This window comes from Merops nubicus, unplaced genomic scaffold, assembly GCF_000691845.1.
Source record: "Merops nubicus isolate BGI_N331 unplaced genomic scaffold, ASM69184v1 scaffold3235, whole genome shotgun sequence".
Classification (NCBI taxonomy): Eukaryota; Metazoa; Chordata; class Aves; order Coraciiformes; family Meropidae; genus Merops; species Merops nubicus.
In genome coordinates this window covers 369-17,170 of record NW_008607431.1, presented here as the reverse complement: position 1 = coordinate 17,170, position 16,802 = coordinate 369, and the positions used below count along the sequence as shown (strand labels likewise).

General features: G+C 47.9%; 1 protein-coding gene across 1 annotated transcript; it reads left to right on the top strand.

The window, feature by feature from the left end:
• Positions 1–3,593: 3,593 nt before the first annotated feature.
• On the top strand, positions 3,594–15,617 carry PLOD1 (procollagen-lysine, 2-oxoglutarate 5-dioxygenase 1; the record flags this gene model as incomplete). The annotated part of the gene is made up of 18 exons (XM_008939918.1): positions 3,594–3,685; positions 4,168–4,304; positions 5,452–5,615; positions 6,121–6,233; positions 7,921–7,984; positions 9,058–9,155; positions 9,481–9,582; positions 9,756–9,887; positions 10,143–10,264; positions 10,935–11,039; positions 11,599–11,724; positions 12,461–12,602; positions 13,136–13,249; positions 13,515–13,580; positions 13,915–14,019; positions 14,388–14,534; positions 14,810–14,935; positions 15,219–15,617. Coding segments are annotated over 18 exons (2,111 nt in total), but the record flags the coding sequence as incomplete, so codon positions are not given.
• Between the last annotated feature and the right edge of the window lie 1,185 nt (positions 15,618–16,802).

Genomic DNA, 16,802 nt, shown 5'->3' with positions numbered 1-16,802 from the left:
TTTGGCTAAGACGAGGGATTTGGAATTCACTGCTTTCTAAATTTCACTGCTTCTGGCATGACTTGAAGGAAAATGCCTCACCTCTCCTGTGCCTCACCTCTCCTGTGCCTCACCTTCCAGCCTCCCCAGGGCGATACGAGAGCAGTGACACCCATCTTCTCTCTTCTCTGTTCTTTTACATCTCTGCTAAAGCTCCAAGCCTGGTTATTTGTAGTTAATGGAATCCTGACAAAAAGAATAAAAAACCCTTTCACAAATGTAAATTTAATACAGAGATTATGTTATCCACTATTAGGTTGTGCACTGATTTGCTGTTCTGCCTGAGCCCTGCATGAATGGTGTTTTTGTGGACACTGTCTTAACAGGAAGTGGCAGAGGAAGGTTTCCCAAAGCACAGCCTGGGGATAAATTCATTTCTTCTCCGGGAAGGCAGCTGCAGCTGTGCTTCCCCTGTAGAGTCGGGGCAGCAGTAAATAAAGTTTTTTGTTACTGAACTCACCACTGATTTTTACTCTTTGTAAAAACTCGGGAGTGCACCCACTGGTTTCACTGCACTGTTGCTGTCAGTCCCTGCTCCACTGCTTTGTCCCTCCAGGGTCCTTTCCACCTGTACTGCCCAAAAAAACCTCACAAAAGTGGTCAGTGTCCCACTATCGTTCTACAGATGAGAAAGCAGAGGGACAGCAAGATTGATTCCTTGTTGCAGAGCAGAGCCAGCTCCACAGTCCAGCTGCCCTGGTTCCTGCTCCTGTGCTCACTCCACACCGTTAGTTTTTTGCAGTCATGCTGTTATTAAATGTATTTAAATGATTTCTACTCAGCAGCGTGGCCCAAGGAGTCCCTGGGCCCAGGAGGCCCAGCTTGGCAGACCAGGCTATGATTTCTACATCTGAAAAGCAGCAGTGATGTGGGAGGTAGGGAGGCATAAATCTCCTTCTGAAGGTTTTAAAATGCCTGCGTGTGATACCAAAATGAAGCAGGTTTGCTGCTCTGCTTCTGGAAATACCCATCAGCTGCTGCAGCGTTCAGCAGAGTCTTCAAGAAAGAGAAAAAAGGGTTAATGGAGAGGGAGTGGAGGCAGCACAGCTCAGCACAAGCTTCCCCCTGGCCCGAAGGAATGTCTCCTGGGATGGAAAGCTCTCGCTGCCACAGAGATTTCTTAGAACAGAAACTGAGCTTCTTGTCTCTCAGACTTCTACCTGCACAGAGCAGGGCTGTAACCTGGAGTTCTGCTGGGGGCTCGTTTTCCCTGGGCTGCATTTTGCATGCTGCAGGGGGTTCACACTCTGCAGGGTGAAACCTTTCCTGCCTCAGAAACAGGACACTGCTTCCTGGTCATCCCCCGGGCCCTGGCTCCGCAGCTCCTCCAGCAGCTTCTGGCAGCCCTGTCCCAAACAGTTCCTTGTGTTCCTGGGGTGGCGGCGTGGAATGAATCAGTGATTTATTTACTGTGAGGTGCCTGAGAATTCAGGCTGAAAGAACAGCGTAGCAGTCAGGCTCTTTGTTTCCTTTCCTTTTCTAGCATTATGTGCTTTCTCCTCCTTTCACCTACCAGAATTTGATGTTTGTCTTTACATTCCTCTCTGGCAAGCCCACATTTGCCCCCTTCACTGTCAGTGTGATCTTCACCTTCCCAGAAACCATGAGCTATCTAATAAACCTGCTGTGGTGTTGTGCATGCTACTGCACAGCTACAGACTTTAATGGCTTTAACATATTCCCTGAGGTCTGTATTTTACCAATTTGGTTGGATCCTCTTACTGGGCAGGACACAAGGAACTGGAGCTGGAGGGGCTGGATTAGAAATGCTAATGACACTTCCTGTGTCTAAATATCTGCCTTTAAATACTGCACAAATGCAGGATTCCTGTTCTCTCATTTATCACTCCCTTTCTGTATCTGTGTGAATGTCTAACCAAATACCATTAGAGCTGACCTACTGACTGTTATCAACCCCTTCTCTCCTTCTATTCTGTCACAGGTAAAAGATTTTAGGAATTTCCTTGGGAATATCCTCTTTCTTCCTAACTTGGAGTCTTACACTTATTTTTTACTTCTATTGCCTTTGTCAAGTCTATCTAGGACCCCAGCTCCTAGATCCTTCCTCTCTAAGATCAGACAGAATATCAGTTTGAGTACATCAGGAAGATGCATCTGGTACATCCATTGAAAAAAATCATTGTTCCAAAAGAAGCCTGCTCAAGCCAAGAAAATGTGCTTTCAGTTTTTCCTGGTATTTTCTGATTTTAAAATCGGATGACAGGATCTGCATTTAAGGACTGTTGCCAGAGCCTATACAAACACCTACTTAAGCACAGATTTTAAGGTGAAGTATAGCACTTAATCCTGACAATGAAGAAACCAGAGCTCCCACATAAAAATCATATTCCAGTGGTACTACAGAGAAACATCCAAAAGAGGACTTGAGGATTCAGCTTTCTCATTTTTAAGGGGCTGGAAATGAAAAGAATGTGGTGAGGAGAATGTAAATGAAAGTTAAGGCAGAATTAAATTCATGTTGTGTGTGTATGGAAGAAATCTGGAAGGGGCCTCAGGAATGCAGGGAGCATTAACATTCAGCCTAATTTTGGTCTTCCTTACACCCAGTCAATGAGGAGTGACAGAAAAGCAGCTCTGTGGGGAACAGGAAGCCAGTTGCACTAAATGGATGACTTCCAAATGGGCATTTTGTACTAGTTTTTTTAATCTTGAAATTTAATTTCCTTCATACTCTGTGAGAGAAGTATTGTAGCTGCTCTACTGTACCTTTCAGTAGCAGGGCAGAAAAATTAAGACCTTATATTTTCTTTCTCTAGCTCGTAATTCAGGCAATGAAATTGTAGCTTTAGATAATCTCTCATTTCATAGCCAGGACCATGTTCTAATCTGTGCTGCAAAAGAACATTCTGCAATTAGTGTAGCTTTCCTCAATCAGCCACTGAAATTTGAGGTCCCCTTGGCCATGCTGTGTGCCCCAAGGTCCTTAGTTCCCCCAGTGAAACATCTGCTACGTCTTCACTTTCTTTTTTTTTCATAAAAATGAACCTTTGATCAGTTAGTGCCAAGAACATGGAGGCAGCAGATGAGTAGGATTTGAAGCTGGTTTTCCTCCTGAGGGTGAAGCTTTGTGGGCACTGAGAACCCCTCTGGTGCTGAACGTTGTGCACTGTGGAGGTATCTGGGTGAGGTGTTCCCTTCTCAGGAGGACGTGGTAGCCCCACAGCTCGACTGCCTCCCTTGCCTGGTTTGAAATGAACCTGGCTGTCTCTCTGTGTCCTCTAGAACAGACCTAACCTGTGTCTGTACAGGTGTAACCTGTGCCCATGAGCAGCAGTGACTGTTTGCACAGAGGTTGGGACTCCTGGGTGCTGTTCCTGGATTCATGCTCAACTTAAAGAACATACTGGGAAAGTCACTTTGCTTCTCAGTGGTTGGATTTTGACTTTCTTTGCCAAATCTGTCAAGTACCTTTAAGACTGCTGATCCCTGCCTTTGCTGAGTATCAGAGTGAGGCCTCTTCATTAGGTGTGGAGCAGCTGGCTGTGAAAACAAGGCAAGCTGAACGTGTCTCTTGTGCTTTCTCTTGTGTGCAGAAAACTTGCTGGTCCTCACTGTTGCCACCAAGCAGACTGAGGGATTCCAGCGCTTCAGAAGATCAGCCCAGTTCTTCAACTACAAACTCCAGGTGAGGGCTTAGCAGCCTCAGTGTTTGGCTGAAGGGAATTCTGAAATGTAGAATGGAAAAGAGTTGACTTGACTACTACGTGATTAAATAAAAGCTTGAGAGGACACACCGACTCAGAGAAATCCTGAAACTGGGGCATTTCTGTCTCCTTCCATCCTGGGTGTTTGCTTGAGATGAGTTCCATAACTCCTGCTCAGGAGAGCCCTGTGTTGCTTTTCCTTTGCAATGCCAATGCACAGTGCAGCACGTGCTCCTGTCCCTGCTGCTGAGAGAGCCTCATTGCTGTGCTGGGAGTTGCTCCCACTGCCCATCCCAGGGCACGGCTGCCCAAAGGCCGGCGTCTGGACCTCCTCTCTCTGTCCTGATGCTGGGATTTGCACTGGGAGTTATCTGGACAAGTGAGGTTGGGGGTTCTGGTCCTTTCCTTGAGTCTTCCTGGGAGGGTGACCTGTTCAGCAGACCGTATGCCTGTCATTCTGTAGGTGCTGGGGCTGGATGAGGAGTGGCAGGGTGGAGATGACCAGAAGCCAGCAGGAGGGGGGCAGAAGGTCCGTCTCTTGAAATCAGCTTTGGAGCAGTATGCAGATAAGGAAGATCTGATCATCCTTTTCGTGGAAAGGTAACAGCTGGGAAGCAATTGCCATGAACGGAGTCAGGAGGCTGTTTGGGCAGGTTCTTACTGAGAAGAAGTTAACTGTGCAGTAGATTCCTTTTGGAAGGTGTGTCCAGACCTCCTCCATTTTTCCCCCCCTGAATTCTCTGCAGTTACCCGAGAATTGCTCAGAGCTGCACCCGTGGCAGCTGGAAAGGTCTGATCAGAACAGGCTGATCCCAGCTCTTGCATAAAGTTGATAGTGTTTTACCTGCTTCTGCCAGAGGAGAAATTGGCTGCCTCTGCAGAGAATGAGCAGCAATTTCTGCAGACCTAGGCAGGACTTTCTTACCAGAATTATTTGTTTTATAAGGTGAGGTAGACAGCAACACAATCCTGAGAGCCAGGAAATAATCTGCCAGAGAAATGTGGAGAGGGAAAAGGAGAGTTTGGAGTCTCAGTGTTTCTTCATGTGCCCAGTCACTGGCAGGGCTGGGATCCCTGTGTCTGTCTCCAGCTCCCATGGCAGGGAGATTATTTTATGCAGCTCTGAGTGTCCACGTGTGTTTAGAGCAGTTGGAAATGATTAATCTCTGGAATGAGCAACATCTTCACTCCGTGGGTTTGAAGTATGCATGTCCTCTTGCAGCAAAGGCAAGTTTCATTCTGGGAGTGCCCCCTGGGAATTAGTTCTACCCAGTCCTGAGGAGACAGTGGCTGGAGTCCAGCATGCAGTGACTGGTGTCCAGTGTAGGTTCCTTGTGAAGATTTGCAGGGAGATCAACAGAGAGTGGCAGGGTGCCAGAAGATGTGAAAGGCATGACCTGTGTGTTTGTTTAGTCTCGAAAGGAGCAGCAGAGCAATTCTTCCTCCATTTGTTTTTGTCATCAGTGAAACTTTTGTAAGAAATAAGAATGGGTTATGCCCCAAGCCAGTGTGGAGTCTCTGCAGTGGAAAGTACCATCTTCCACTCTATGAATGAGATTGCACTAGCTCTCATTATGACCACAAATGTAATCTGTACAGAACTAAAAGAAAAGGATTCCAAAAGAATCAGCTATTTACTTTCTAGATTTCTAATCTATGATTCTGTGGCTTCTAGAAACTTACCAGACTGACATATTTTCCTGACTCCATTTCTTTCTGCCCCTTTCTTGTCTATCTTTTACTCTAGCTATGATGTGCTCTTTGCTTCGGGCCCCGCAGAGCTGCTGAAGAAGTTCAGACAGGCCAAGAGCAGGGTGGTCTTCTCAGCAGAGAACTACATCTACCCCGACAGGAGGCTGGAGGCCAGGTACCCTCAGGTGCGGGATGGAAAGCGCTTCCTGGGCTCTGGAGGTAAGATGCAGAACTTCTGTCAGCTGAGAACCCCTCTCAGCCTTTTCCCCCTCTTAGAAGGCCTGCCTGTGGGAGAAGTGGCAAGGGAGCAGGCGTGGGCAGCTTGCTCTAGCAGGTGGTGCAAACTGAAGCCCTGTGCCTGGCTGGCCAGTGTGGAAGGACTGACAGTGCTCCTGTCTCTTACTGCTGGGAGGGGACACAGCTGGGAATTGCCTGTAGAGGATAGGAACCTGCTCCCTGTCCCTTCTCCCTTTCCAGTGAGACATGTCCTTCAGGGTGTGGGTATCTGAGCTTTCTGATGCTGAGGATTACAGGTTTGGCCCTGGTGTTGCTCTCTGTTGGGAAGCGTGGCTGATCCAAGCCTTTGTTGAAAGCTGGTCTGTCTCTGCAGCAGCACAGGGTGGAGTGAGACTTTGTGTGAAAGAAGTGAGAGCACGTGTGTGCAGGAGTGCTTCCCTTTCCTCCTTGTCTGGACTGAATCATCTCCTCATACTTATTCCCACAGGCTTCATAGGTTATGCTCCAAACCTGAAGAAGCTTGTGGAGGGGTGGAAGGGACAGGACGATGACAGTGACCAGCTCTTCTACACAAATGTCTTCTTGGATCCAGAAAAAAGAGTAGGTGTAGCTAGATTTTGGCCTTAGGGGGAGTTATCTGAGAAGCATTGCTGTTAATCCTCTGTGCAGTGTCCTTGTTGACAGTAAAGTTAGTTAATCACATACATATTGACTCTTAATTACTGCTCTGGCAGTAATTAAGGAGAAGGCCAGTAGTATGCCCAGTTACCCATTTCCTTCCTGAAAATTTGCATTCTAGCCAGTACCCCCTTGTTCTGTTACTAGCAATTTTTATCTTTTAAGTTGAAAATGGGAATGGGAAGATAGATGCCTTAAAACAACTCTTACAGGACACTCTGCTGGTATCTGCATGTGCTGATGTTTAGTGCTGTAGAGTGTGGCAGAACTAACCAGGGGATGTGAAACCCAGAGTTGCAGTGTAACTTCCCTGCAGAGTGCAGTGCTGACTTACTGCTGGGTTGGGTATCTCTAAAGTGCAGTTTTGGGTGAAGGGGCAGATGAGGCCTGAGCAGATTCAAGGTGATGAAAGGGACAAAGGTTCACAAGCCTTTTAGCCACTGTTGTGCAGCAGGACAGGGACTTTAGGCATCACAGTGGGCAGCTCTGCTGCAGCAAAGGGGCTGCCACTGCCTTCAGAAGTCTCCAGGTTGTGGCCATCAGGGTCTGCAAAAGCCTCCAGGTCGTGGCCATCAGGGTCTGCATCAGGCTCTGCAGCAAGCCGTGTAACTGGTGCAGAAGCCTGGAACAGCCCCTGAAGCTCTGCTGCCCCTCAGCACTGGGTGGTGCTCTGGCTGAGTCACCCAGCCCACGGGTGGCTCTGCCTCCTGTCCCTGCCCAGTTCTGTCCCCGAGGGACACCACAGCGCGTGGGAACAGTAGTGGAACAGTGAGGTCAAGAGGAAGCATTAGAAATGGGCCACATGCTTTCAGAGAGGTTGGAGAAGGAGCTGCACTTCTTTACCAGCAGGGCTGGTGAAAAATTTGGAACAGCTGCACTTTCTTCCCCAAATCTGAGCACAGCCCATGGTATTTGAGCGTGAGCAGTTCCTTTAATGTCTGCACTTCTGGCCGGGTGCCACACAAAGGCTGAGTAATCCCACTGCCGTGGCATTTGGCCAGCGGGTGTTGGCACCCTGCTGTCCTTCCCAGTAACCAGCCTCCCTGGCTGCCTAGAGGGACACTGAGCTCTCCTGACTCACAGCTAGAGTTCAGTCTGGACAAGAATCCAGTCAGTGTGACTGGCAGCAGGGGGTGGAAGCAAAGCCTGCAGAAGCTGGCCTGGCACCCTGTGCTGGTTTGACCCCTGTACTTGGGGCAGTGCTCGGGGTGACGCTGCCCTGCGGATGGATGGCAAGAAACTGGCTTCAGAGCAGATGGCTTTGCTGTCTTGGCAGTTCTGCATGTTATCTGGGGGTGTGATATGACCATGCTGCAAGTGAACTCCATTAATATGCTGCATGTTATTGCCACCCGCACAGCGGCTTTAAAAAGGTTATCTGCAGGGGATTGCTTAGTATAACATGTTTAAAATGTTTTAGAAAATGGCAAATTGTCCCAGATTCAAGTGGAAGTGGGGATTACCTGAGTGTCCTAGGCTTCAGAGCTTGGAGAGCATGGAAAGGATGGTGGGAATGTGATAGGTCTCTGCTTGGCACAGGTCTCTCAGGTGTAAAGGATGGGTGCCCACGTGTGTTCTAATTTAGGTTGTTTATCTAATTCTTTTAAAGGAAAGTATCAACATCAGTCTGGACCAAAGAAGCCGGATCTTCCAAAACCTAAACGGAGCATTAGGTGAGATGGAAGAAGGAAGCACAATTCCCCCTTGAACACATCTGCATGTTGACACCAGCAATAAAGTTCTGTCTGAAGGGATTAAATTTCAGAAATTCCTGTCCCTGCAGTGTAAGCTCCAGTAAAAAGCCTCAGCCAAAGTCCTGAGATGCATTTGCAATTCCACTGGGACCAGCTGGGTTCCCATTGCAATTCCCTCTTCACCTGGGGGAATGCAGGTCAGGTTTTCCATCTTACACCTCCTGCTTTGATCTCCAAACCCATCCCTTTGCATTAGCCTTGGGGATTGAAACTGGGAGGGACTTCCAGTGCAAGTAATAACACACAGCCTTGCCTAGGGCTTGCCTGTCTTTCTGCTTCAGAACTGTGTCTGGAATGCCACAGAAGGTGAGGAGCAGCCAGATGCTGCCTGGGAGCACTCTCTGACCATAGCAGGCATCTGACCTGACCTGCTGATTGATGGATTTTGCTAATCATGCCAGAAGTGATTTATTTACTCTCCTGACGCTGCTGCATAATGGTTTTAGTTTATAGCTTGCACCACTCCATCTTTATTCCAGTTAGCTAAAAAATGACAGCAGCAGTGTAGTTTTTGGCTCCTAACAATGATGGACTGGAGGGGGCTTTGTGTGGCTGTGTGGAGGAGACAGCCTGGATGACCTCTGTCAGGAGGTGGCCTTTTGTCAGGGGTGGCAAAGAGACAGCGGGTGCATCAGGTGCTTAGGTGAGAGGGGCCTGAGCCCTCCCTGGCCATCAGTAGCTGCCCCTCACTGCAGTCTGTCAATGGCAGGCCTGAGGGACTGTGTTAGTGTGGCTTCTGCCAGTGCCCAGTGGGAGGTCTATCTGTCAGCCCAGCAAGCTGCCTTCTTTGTCCAATTCCTTCTTCCTGGTGCTTCACAGGGTCATACTGAGCACTTTTTTTCTCCTTTCCAGATATGATCTCTAGCCCTTAAGCTACCTGTGCATGGTTATCCACATCCATGCTTTCATTTTTGAGCAGTTGTTCAGTATAAATGAGGCATTGTGCTGCTAATTACCAATAAATCATAACCTGATGGCACTGTCATTTCCAGATGAGGTGGTTCTCAAGTTTGAAAACTCACGAGTGAGAGCAAGAAATTTGTTATATGACACTCTGCCTGTGGTGATTCATGGAAATGGACCCACCAAGGTAAGGAGGTGTCCTGAGTGAAAGCTTTGGGATGTCTGTGTTGCAAGGTGACCCTTCAGGCTCGAGGGTATTGGCTTGCTGTCTTCCCATGTATTGGCTTTACCTGTGCACATTTATATTTGAGTAACAGCACGTGGTCCAGGTCTGTAGCAGCAAGATGGGTCTGGTTCAGAGGTCACTGTGTAATTGGACCCTCGGGCTGTCTTGCTTTTTGGATTCTTGGGTGGTAAATGGGGTTCTGATGAACCGTGATCTTACACTGCGAGGGGATGCAAAGAAACTCCCCTGCCCTGTAATGCATAACATGGCAAATTGCCCTTTGCAGCTGCAGCTGAACTACCTGGGAAACTACATTCCTCAAATATGGACGTTTGAGACTGGCTGCACTGTGTGTGATGAAGGCCTGCGAAGCCTCACGGGGTTCAAGGTAAGGCTGATGTCTGTTCAAAGCTCTCAGACAAGTCTCACAATTACAACGGGATCTTACGTGTCTGCTGTGGGCTGATGTCTGTTCAAAGCTCTCAGACAATTACAACAGGATCTTACATGTCTGATGTGGTACATGAGCCACCACTTCTCTCCTCTTCCCACTGAATGCAGGATGAGGCACTGCCAATGGTGCTGGTTGGCATCTTCATCGAGCAGCCCACCCCATTCCTCTCCCAGTTTTTCATGCGGCTCCGTAACCTTCATTACCCAAAGCAACGAATCCAGCTCTTCATTCACAACCATGTAAGTGAAGTTGGCCTGTGACAGTCTTGGCAAATGGGGGGAAATGTGTTCTCCTCCTGCACTCTAGGCACCTTTGTGACCTCTGACTCCAGGCTCTGTAATCCCAGTACTTGCCTACAGTGGCTCCATCCACCTGTAAAGATGTGGAAGTGGGAAATGCTGTTGCTCTTCTGGTTTGGCATTTTCAAGAACAGGAGCCTGAGCAGCCTGGGATGAGCCCATTTATCTGTTTTTCCTTTTTTCCCTTTGGCACAGGAGCAACATCACGTGATGCAGGTGGACTCTTTTGTTAAGGAGCACAGCAAAGAGTATCTTGGCATCAAGGTGGTGGGACCAGATGACGAGGTGGAGAACGCTGAGGCGCGTAACCTGGGCATGTGAGTGACAGGCCCTGTGTGCCTGGCAGTCAGCCCCCGTCCGTGCTCAGGGGGTCCTTTCTTTTGAGGATCATCACTGTCAAATGGATGCTTATATCTTTTCAGTCCCCATTTTCTTTACCTTTTCCTAGCATTAACTCCCCATGCCCATTATATATTGGGGGAGAAAAATAATCTTTGATACCAGCTCCCCTTCTTCAGTTTCACACACAAAGTTCTGCCTGGTCCTTTGCTCTGTTTGAAGGACAGCCCAGTAGCTCCCACCCTCCTCAAGCAGGCTGTGTGCCCAGTCACACCACACAAACCATGTGCTCCTGTACCTCTGAAGAGGGAGAGTGTAGTAGGAGAACTGAGAGTTAATGGCAGAGTGTCTCCCTGGCTGTGATCAGGAGGTAGGGGTTAAGCTCAGGTCTGGGTTTGTGCTGACTGTAAATGGGAACCTCTTCAGACTGGTCTGAAGGAACAGTTTGCTAAATGTGGTTTGTCTCAGTGTCTGCTGTTGGCTCCTGAAGCTTGTGCTGTGCTAGCCCTCTGGGTTGTTACTTTAGACTGAACTTTTCTGAGCACCCAGAAGACCTTTACAAAGTGAAGGAATTCCTGGTGGTCTGTCTCTTGTCTTGATTTGTTTTAGGAAGATTTTGGTGTGACTTTTCTTGTTCTCTGGCTATAGGGATTTGTGCAGGAAGGATCCTGACTGTGACTATTACTTCAGCCTGGATGCTGAGGTAGTTCTGAAGAACACAGAGACTCTGAGGATCCTGATCGAACAGAACAAGTGAGTCTTTGGTCTGAGCAATCCTCACTGGTCATCTTTCACTCAAGGAATACAGTGAGCTCTCCTGTCACTGAGATGTGTAAGGGACGAGGAGGACTGTGTCAGTGATGAAATGTCAGACAAACAGCTCTTATTTGATTTTCCTTTACAGTAGTTTTAATCTTAGTGTCTAAATCCACTAGACTTTAGACAGTGAGATGTGTAAGGGACGAGGAGGACTGTGTCAGTGATGAAATGTCAGACAAACAGCTCTTATTTGGTTTTCCTTTACGGTAGTTTTAATCCCTAGATTTTAGACAGTGGATGTAAATCATTCCTAGTTTTGTCTTTATATGGTTGCTAGAAGAAACTGGGTTCTGAGGGACCTGATGCAGGGTGCAGTTAGAGGATTGTGATCATATTTGTGCTTTCTTATGTAGAATTTTATTCCAGCAGAGTAAACAGAAGCAGCAACTCTGAGTGAGGGAGACTCAAATCCTTACGGTCCTGTGGTTTGTAATTTTTTTCCTTTGTGTGGTTACATCCTGTCCTGCAAGTCCCTTTTCTTTTGTGCTCACAGGCTGGTGATTGCTCCACTGGTGAGCCGTCATGAGAAGCTGTGGTCGAATTTCTGGGGGGCTCTGAGCCCTGATGGATACTACGCCCGCTCAGAAGATTATGTGGACATTGTCCAGAGGCGCAGGGTGTGAGTGTGCAGAGGGAGCTTCTCCCTGACATGTCCCCAAATGCAGAGCTTGCTGCAGCACATCGTCATCAAACTAGCTAGTGTCAGAGAACCAGAGAGCACAACTATCTCTGTGTACAGAAAAGAAGTCTCTACTCCCATTTGGAAGCTGCTCTCCTGAGCAGGGACGTTGACATACTGTGGGCAGGTTTTCTTGTGATCAGAGTGAGGGTTTGAGGGCCCTGACTCTGCTGAAAGCATTTCATCTTACTCACGTCACCGTGGATAATAGCTGGTGTGATCCTTAAAATCCTGCAAAGGGCTATTCACTCATATTCTTGAGGAACCCTGGTTTGGGGTTTGATTTGTTTTTAGGCCATTATATGTGCAATAGATGCTGGAAATCAGCTTATGCACTTTTGGCTGGTTCACTTTTTTTAAATAGCTGGAAAAAAGAAAAGTGTTGATCTCTCTGGGAAGAGATTCAAGCCGTTAATTATGTCCCTAGCAAAGCCCCACGGTAGCAATGAATTGCTTTCACAGTGGACTAACATTAGTGCAGCTTAAAAGCTCTGGGCCGTAGCAGTGATTTTCCTGGAATGACAATCCCTGTGGCTATGGTTTCTCCCTGCTGTTCTGGGTTGGCTCGTTTGGGCCAGCCTGGCTGCTGCCTCAGTGCTGGCTGACACCCTGCCCAGCCCAGCAGTGTCTGCCGTAGCAGTGTGTCACCTCTCACCTTCCACCCCTGTGTTTGCAGCGGGCTGTGGAACGTCCCCTACATCAGCAGCGTTTACATGCTGAAGGGCAGGGCTCTGCGCTCGGAGCTGCAGCAGGGAGATCTCTTCCTCAGTGGCAGGCTGGATGCTGACATGGCTTTCTGCCACAACGTCCGCAGCCAGGTCAGTGGAGGGGGGAGGCTGGCAGGGCAGAGCTGTGTGCCAGGGCAGAGGTGACAGCATTAAGCACTTCCAAGGCCTCCAGCTCTGCCGGGGTGCGGAAGGGGAGGAACTGGTGTTGGTCAGTGCTCTGCAGGTCTGGGACAGTGTGGGGTTGCTGCCTGGCTGTGAAGCCACACGGAGCCAGGGACCACTGACTGTGCCTAACACTTTTGTTCTTGGGCCCGTGTGGGGCTGTTTGAAATGGGGTTGACGGGGTATGAAGGAAGAACCTGATCTCACAGCAGCTGCTCTGCTCTGCTTCCAGTCCTGGCTGACAGCAGGCACAGAATCACTGGCTCTGGCTACAGCCTTTCAAAATTCCTCATATCCAGGGTGGAAATTAAACCAAAGGCCCCCAGGAGAAAGAAAGAGTAAATTAGCAGCTTGAGCAGAGCCATCATCACCGGGGGACTGTTCAGTGCTTGTATTTCAGAGTGGCTCTCAGACATGTGAGGCCTGGAAACAAAGCTTGATTGTTTCCCTCTGTCCTGCAGGGAGTCTTTATGTACCTGACAAATCGGCATCAGTTCGGACACATTCTGTCCCTGGAGAACTACCAGACCACTCACCTCCACAACGACCTCTGGCAGATATTCAGCAATCCTGAGGTGAGATAAGCTGCATGCTCAGTGGGCTTAGCAGGGTGGCCTGTGGAGAGGTGGTGACTAGCTTTACCCATCACGAAGATCCAGGCCTTGTAATAAGGACCTGTCTCAGGTAGGAGGAGGAGCACAGTCATGGAGTTGGAAGAGGGGGTGTTTCTGTGGTTCATAACACCTGGATGTTCAAAGCCTGTGAAATCCTGCTGGCCGTTCAGTGCCTCTTTAACCAGGCCCCACAGAAATGACTGCTTTGCTTATCTTCTAACTGCAGGACTGGAGAGAAAAGTATATCCATGAAAACTACACAGCAGCTCTGAAAGGGAAGTTGGTAGAAATGGTAAGAAAACATTTTTCTTATCCATCAGACTGAGAGATTAGCATCACGATACTGTCATCATTGTCATCAATGCTTGTGTCATCATTGTTGTTATTCTTGGGAATAAGCAATTCAACATGACCTCGTAGTCTTTCAAACTCCTAGATGTGCATCTCCAGTTCCCTTAAGTGGAAGTGGAGCACATAAATGAGAAGACAAATTTCTATCCTCATTTATTTTCTATCCTTATTTACTTTCCACTTAAACTAAATCTACAGTCAGTTTAGTCCTGTTCCTTTTGCCTCAAGCATTCTTGTCCTTGTTTCTGCTATTCTCACTCATCTGCTTTGTGCAGCCCTGCCCAGATGTTTACTGGTTCCCCATTTTCACTGACACTGCCTGTGATGAGCTGGTGGAAGAAATGGAACATTATGGCCAGTGGTCCACAGGTGACAACACGGTAAGAAGCAAGAGCTTTTTCATTCCTGGGTCAGCCATGCAGATGGGGTGGCAGCAGTGCCTCCTGTAGGACAGCATTACATCCCACAGTTAAACCAGGGAACAATTGTGTTTCTGATTCTGTTCCTGTGATTTTGCCCCTGTTCTTAAATGTGAATTCATTTTTGAGTCTTCTTTGAAGCTGCAGCATTCAGCCTTTCTGATGGTAATACTGTCTTAGGGTTTAGTTATTGTTTGAAATGAGTTTTCCATCTCGGCGATTCTGATCTATAAACATCATATTTATTTGTAATTACCAGAAACAAGTGCTTTCCATTCCTGAAGTTCAAAGCTCCCATCCTTACGAGTATTTTCATGGTTCTATTTCAGGACAGCAGAATACAAGGAGGATATGAGAATGTCCCAACTATTGACATACACATGAACCAAATTGGCTTTGAAAGAGAATGGTATAAGTTTCTTCTGGACTATATTGCACCTATCACAGAGAAACTGTACCCCGGATACTATACCAAGGTACATATCTGAAACTCATGGTCAGTTCACCACCTCCCACAGCTGCAGGAATCCACAGTGCTGGAATCCTCTAATAATCTGCATGCTGTGTCCCACACAGAGGAACGGACCCAGGACTATGACACCAATATTTGCATCAGGAAATGCACCATTTCCCAGTGACCTTTTCCTGCCTTATTGTTGCCTTTCTCACTTAGCAGTGGGATGGAATTTAAACACGACACCCTGCTCTGCAGCCCTGTAAGAGATGTGCACTTTCTTCTTCCCTCCTGCAGACTCAGTTCGAGCTGGCCTTCGTGGTGCGCTATAAGCCTGACGAGCAGCCCTCGTTAATGCCCCATCATGATGCTTCCACCTTTACCATCAACATCGCGCTGAACCGAGTGGGGATAGACTACGAGGTGAGTGTTTGCCAGTGTTGGACACCTCCTGAGCAGCCCGGGCAGCTGGAGGCACTTTCCTGACCCGTGTCTGGCTTCTGCACGCTAAGGATTGCAGTTAACACCTGGGCTGGGGTAGAAAGATGAGCACGGGAGATTCCCCAAGCACCTTCTCACGTTTTCAGAAGGGCTACCAGGAGAAGACAGAGCCCCCTTCCTGAGGGGCTTTGACCAGGAGAAGACAGCGCCCCCTTCCTGAGGGGCTTTGCCCAAGCTCATGTGTCTCTGGGTTTGCTTCCACCAGGGAGGAGGCTGCCGGTTCCTGCGCTACAACTGCTCCATTCGAGCTCCACGGAAGGGCTGGACCCTGATGCACCCAGGGCGCCTGACCCACTACCACGAAGGTCTTCCAACCACCAAAGGGACCCGTTACATCGCCGTGTCCTTCCTCGACCCGTAGAGCCACGCTTCACAGGAGGGACCTTTCCCTGGTCCTGCTCACTGCTGACTCTGAGTGGAAGCAGGGAATGCTGCTGGGAGTTGTTAAGGCATGGATCAAAGCTATTTGATATTGATTTTTAATGGTATTTTAAGACTCCACTACTGGAAGTTCTCCGATACAGCAGATAATATCTAAGAATATTGCTGTAGAATTTGGAAGGAGATTTTGTGCCTTCATTTTTGATTGTGCTCCTTACCCGCTGTTTTCTTGGAAATGCCATTTACTTGAACCTCCACTCATTGGTTGGCTTTACAAAAATGCTTTCTTGGACTGGAAATCCAGCTTTTTGGAGGCAAGTCACAAGCTCACTCGCTCCAAGTAGCTGGAGATTTCATCCACATTTCATCCACAGTGTATATGGGACTGGACATTAGATATATTTCCTGGATACTGTTCCAAATATAAACCAGTCAGGGAGCTGGCTCCAGGAGTCATAACAGTTAAATGTCTTAACAGATGAAACTCAGTAATAGGAGCCTGAAGATCCTCTGATTCCTTACCTCTTTGCAGTCCTTGGAAGCATACACAAAGTTCAAAGCAGCAGTGGCATTATAGGTGCTTCTGGTTAGCTAAAGGAGGGTCTGCTGATGATACTTTACCTCTGGGATTAGACTGAAGAGATACAGGTGGTCTCCCTGTCTTCTGTTCCTGCAGCTGAAACACCCAGACTAATTCAGACCATGTTGGTATGGATAGGTAAAATCTGATAAAATGAAGGCTGAGGACAACTCAATTAAATCATCAGGAGGGCTTTACTGCTGAACTGTCCTTTCTGTCCCACCTTAAGATTGTCAAAAGGTCTGTCAACCCCTGCATAACAACCCAGCAGATATCCCCCCCCATTTAATGGCCTCATTGCAGTTCTCAGAGATAGTTACAATAACTTTATTTGCATCTAATTTGAACGGGCCATCTAAGAGCTGTTCTCTGGTACTTAGAAAAAATAATTATTCATTATTTCTGTTATTTGAGATTCAAAACCCAAACACTGCACTGCAGATACTGCTCCAGTGGGGTCAAGACTAAGAGAAATGAGTGGTTGGAAAGGGCTGAGAGACGGTGGCAAAAAAAAAAAAACCTGTCTAGACCCATGGTTGGAGAGGGAAGAGGGAGAAACCTTTTTTGCTGTTACCTGTGAGATAACCCACTCTACTATCAGACACCATTATGTTTTGGCTCTGCCAAATGAGCATGTCCCACAAGCAGTAAACTCATATTAGGATTGTCCTTGGGAGTTAAAATCTGTGTCTCCAGCTTGTACTGTCTGATTGTGAGGTGTAGAGCTCTTCATCTAGCATGGGTGTGGTTAATGCAGGCAGAATAGCTTTAGTTGTGCAGATTCTGGCAGGGATCTTTTTGGAGTTTGGATGGACCCGAGGAAGGTGA